The sequence below is a fragment of the Microchirus variegatus genome (assembly GCF_963457635.1).
Source record: "Microchirus variegatus genome assembly, chromosome: 5".
Lineage (NCBI taxonomy): Eukaryota > Metazoa > Chordata > Actinopteri > Pleuronectiformes > Soleidae > Microchirus > Microchirus variegatus.
In genome coordinates this window covers 20,020,843-20,025,300 of record NC_139806.1, presented here as the reverse complement: position 1 = coordinate 20,025,300, position 4,458 = coordinate 20,020,843, and the positions used below count along the sequence as shown (strand labels likewise).

Below are 4,458 nucleotides of genomic sequence, written 5' to 3'. Positions count from 1 at the left end.
TACATTTATTGTCAAGCAAGCAAAACCCACATTAAAAAATTAAACATAAATTGCCATGTTTCCTGAAATATTGTTTAATCCAACAACACAGACTGAAGCACAGAAAAGCTGCCAGTCATTTCATGATGAGAAGATTTTTAATGGTACAGGACAGCAGCACATAAGCATTTTTCTTTTACCTAAAACAAAGCACATGTGAAAGGGTGACAAAAAGAGTGCTTCCAAATATTTAACCCGTGTAAATGGTAGCTGTTTACCAGAGATTTGATTATTTAATGAGTCGACCAAGGAGGGAGTTTCCTGGAGTCAGAGATGAGTTAAGTTGAACAAGGCTTTATTGGAAGCAGCTCAGATCTGAGGAGAACTGAGACAATGCTGAACATAAAACAAGTATGTTAACAGTTGGTTATCCTCTGTCTTACAGTCTACATAGTTTCAGGTAAAACTGCACACTAAGCTCTAATCAAACTAGCAAGCCCCGGTACTGAAACGTACAAAGTACTAAAGCCACACCTATTATGTGCTGATCATCAGGAAGTTGGTTTAATATCTGAGTCTGTAGCGAAATGGAACATCTTTGTAAGGATGCATGGATCCAAAGCCCCATCTCCTGTAGTCAATTTCAGTTATCTTCTCATCAGGATTCTTCAGCTCAAACTCAAAGTAGACCAACATGAGGAAAACAAACTGTTTCATTTCATTGGAGGCTAAGAAACGTCCAGGACACATTGAGACCCCAGCACCCCAGGGCATGTTGTAATACTTCAACTTTTTCCCCTTCTTGTAGAAATCTGTTTTCTTGCTCCCGTCTGGATTTAGAAAGCGGTCATATTTGAATGAACTTGGGTCAGGGTGGACCTCTGGGTCCGATTGAACTGCAATGTAAGGGAACATTGCCACTCTGTCACCTTTGCGAATGAAATATTCACGACCATCTGCCATTTTGAGAGTCATATCCTGAAGCACACCTCTGGTGAGAAGGGGTGCAGTAGTGAGTCGGAGACTCTCATCCAGAGCACTGTCCAGGATGGGTGTTTTCAACAGCATTTCGTGGGTCACGTCAACCAAAGGACCACCACTTCGGACTTCCTGTCCCGATTCCTTCATAACCCTATTTACCTCTTCCTTTACTGCTGCCATGGCCTCTGGGTGTTTCATGAGAAAGTAAAGCAGCCAGAAGGAGGATGGCCCTGTGTTGCCCTGAGAGGCAAAAAAAATCGCAAAATTGAATTTGTCAATATTTAACTCATTCATACCCCTATCAATTCTGTACTGCTGCATATCCCATGTCCAGCGGCTGAGATTGTCCTTGAGCCTCATCTTCTGCACTGACAGAGCTTTCCAGAAATGTTCCATCAGCCTCTTTGCCTGCAATCTTTGCCTGGGTGTGAGCACCCCGTAGGTGAGGTTAGGGAAGAGTTGGTCATATTTACGAAACTCAGAGAATAAGGCCTGTGACTCAGCTCTATCCTTGTCTTTCGATTTCTCTTCACTTCCTTCTGACTCAGCTGGTGTGTTCCCAAACAGAGACAAGTAGCCGGCCCTAAAAAGAATGTTGTAGCTGTACATAAAGAGTCCATCTTCTATCCAGGTGCTTTTGTCTGCAGCTCCATCACTTCTGTGCAACATCAGTTTCTGAAAATTTGTCATCATAGTTTGTGTCAGTACCTTCAGGCCATCTCCCTTGAGATGCTTGTTGCTGGAGACTTGAAGAATGTGTCGCTCATCCTCTACAGATTCATAACCAAACACTCTGCGTATAAGATGCCTTACAAACTTGTAAAAGTCTAGTTTTTCTCTACTCTCTTTTACCAAATGTCCAAACGATAGAGGATCCTGAAGAAATGTAATATAAAACCCTCCCAGCTGTACTGTGTATATATCGCCATGCTTTTGCTTCATCCTCTCGAAGAATTTCAGTGTGTTGCTGCGAAACTCCAAGACATGACCCAGCCAAGGGATGAGCCCCTTATCCAAAGGGGGCTCTCCTGGCTGCTGCCTTCGAAACACACCAAGAAGGTAAAGTCCTCCGATCAGAGAGGCAAGAATGCCAATAAGGATAGAGAGCAGGAGTCCCATGACTGATTACTCTGAGGACCACACAGTTATGTGGAGTAAAGCTCCACGTGCTGCATTATAAATACATGTTATGCTCCTCCCTTTGTATGAGTAGTCAGTCAACAAAAGAGATAAAACATTTGCATATGCAAATGTCAGGTTTTTTTCCAGTCGGAGAAAGACAGACACGTGTGGGAAGTTGACTTTAGCAGTGTCAGCAGGAAGCTGTCATGAAGTAGAAAGGTATCAAGGCTACTTTAGAAGAGGTTTTGACCATTGAAAAGAGAAGTCATCCAAATTTTACGGAGTTGCCAACCGTAATGTTACTACATTAATAAGAATCTTGCTTGAAGGAACAAAAGTATTTCTTTTATTAAACTCTGTGAGCTAATGATACAAAACATAGCTGTGCATTCTCTTAATCTAATGCGTCATAACGATATGGTAAGTAAACAAATGAAACAAGTGCGGCCACCTACTGGTTGGGGGTAACATTTATCTTATTACATGAACGACGTGGTTAATGAATATCCCGCCAAGTTAGCTGTTAGCACACATGGTTAGCTAGCACTCTGGTTGTGATAATTTTGAAATATGATTATAGCTTGACACTGTGAATTATTTATGTCATGTCGGGATAAGCTCATAACCTGGTGATATTGTAAATGGTATGTTTATTTGGAAAAAAAGGTGTGAAAATGTCGAAAGGAAGGGCTAAGTAATGGTCTGCTAATTCAGCTAACCTGAGCAGACACAGTCAATGTTATGTGCAGAGGCGATTCTAGAGTCTCATCACCATTATGTTATAAATAATCTGACACCAACGAAAAATGTATGACTTCAAAATATATTTTTTTTCAAAAGGAATGAAATAACATGGAAAAACCTTGTAATTAAAAAGTATGTGAACATATGAATGCAAATAACAATAAAATGTTGTAAATAGCTTTTAAAAAAACTATATAAACTTGAATAAAATATACATTACACTGTAAAGAACCCACATTATAAAACAATATATAGAACAATAAAATACTGTAAATAACTGAAAAAACTGAGTAAAAAAAGATATGCATTACACTGCAAATAATCCTCTTCATTTTCCAACTTGCAGAACGATAACTTCACACAGGTTAAAGTGAGGTGGGGCCCCTTTAGGGAGGTTTCCTACTGAGATGTCATTGCAAATCGCCCATTGTTTTTTAAGGGGGACAGGGAGGCGGCTGGTAACTGCACATTTCAGTAAAAACAGCCCTCAGGGTTAACGGATGAAGAATTTTGTGCCCCAAGCAGTTTCCTGCCTTGCCTGTTCACAAGCTGTGCCTCTGGTTCTGTGGTTATGCATTGTGTGGAAATGTTCTTTGTAATAGAATAGCCTTTTATTGTCATTGTATTGTGTACAACGAAATTTGAGTACTTTGCATTCAAATATAAATAACATTAAAAGAAAAAAGAAAAAAATAAGACATTTTTGTAAAATTATATACATAAACTATACTATACATTAATTATGTATACACACAATTTGCAGCAAACTTTTGTAAACAAAACGGCAAGTTAAACAAAGAGAAAGTGTTGACCTGAGCAGTGTAACATTGTAAACATGAGCAGCAGTTATTGCACTTTTCAGCAGTATTGCACTTAAGTGTGTTTGTATAGTCCTTGACTGTATTCGACAGTTTATTGTTTTTGCAAGTATACATCAGTTTATTGTCAATTTATTGCACTTATTTGCAGTATTTGCATACGTGTGTGTGTGTGCAGGTTATCCAATTTTTATTTTGTGTTTACTTCTGTGATGGCTCTGGGAAAGAAGCTATCCTTGAGTCTGTTTGTTCTGGCTCTGTGTGACCTGTACCGCCTGCCCAAGGGTAACAGGTTTAACAGGTGGTTTGCAGGGTGGAAAGAGTCCTTGATGATGTTTCCAGCTCTGCTTCGGTAGCGAGAGCTGGCAATATCCTCCAGGCAGATAGCTGCCTGTGATCTTCTGGGCTGTGTTAATGACCCTCTGCAGCGCTCTCCTGTCTGCTGCAGAGCACCCTGCAAACCACACTGTGATGCAATATGTCAGGATGCTCTCTATGGTGGCGTTGTAGAAGGTCACCAGCAGCCTCTCCTCCAGGTTGTTTCTTCTGAGCACTCTCAGGAAGTGGAGACGCTGTTGTGCGTTCTTTACCACCGCCGTGGTGTTGACAGTCCAGGAGAGGTCGTCGGATATCTGCACGCCCAGAAATCTGATGGAGTGGACTCTTTCCACCAAGTCCCCATTTATGTACAGTGGGGCCAGGACCGCTCTGCCCTTCCTGAAGTCCAGTATTATCTCTTTTGTTTTTGTGGTGTTCAGTTTGAGGTTATTAACTGAACACCACGCTGTCAGTCTCTTGACCTCATCTCTGTAGT

General features: G+C 40.9%; 1 protein-coding gene across 1 annotated transcript; it reads right to left on the bottom strand.

Moving 5' to 3' along the window:
* Positions 1-543: 543 nt before the first annotated feature.
* Positions 544-2,079, bottom strand: LOC310926993 (5-beta-cholestane-3-alpha,7-alpha-diol 12-alpha-hydroxylase-like; the record flags this gene model as incomplete). The annotated part of the gene is made up of 1 exon (XM_083889226.1): positions 544-2,079. The coding sequence occupies one exon, from the start codon at positions 2,077-2,079 to the stop codon at positions 544-546; it is 1,536 nt and encodes a 511-aa protein (XP_083745352.1).
* Between the last annotated feature and the right edge of the window lie 2,379 nt (positions 2,080-4,458).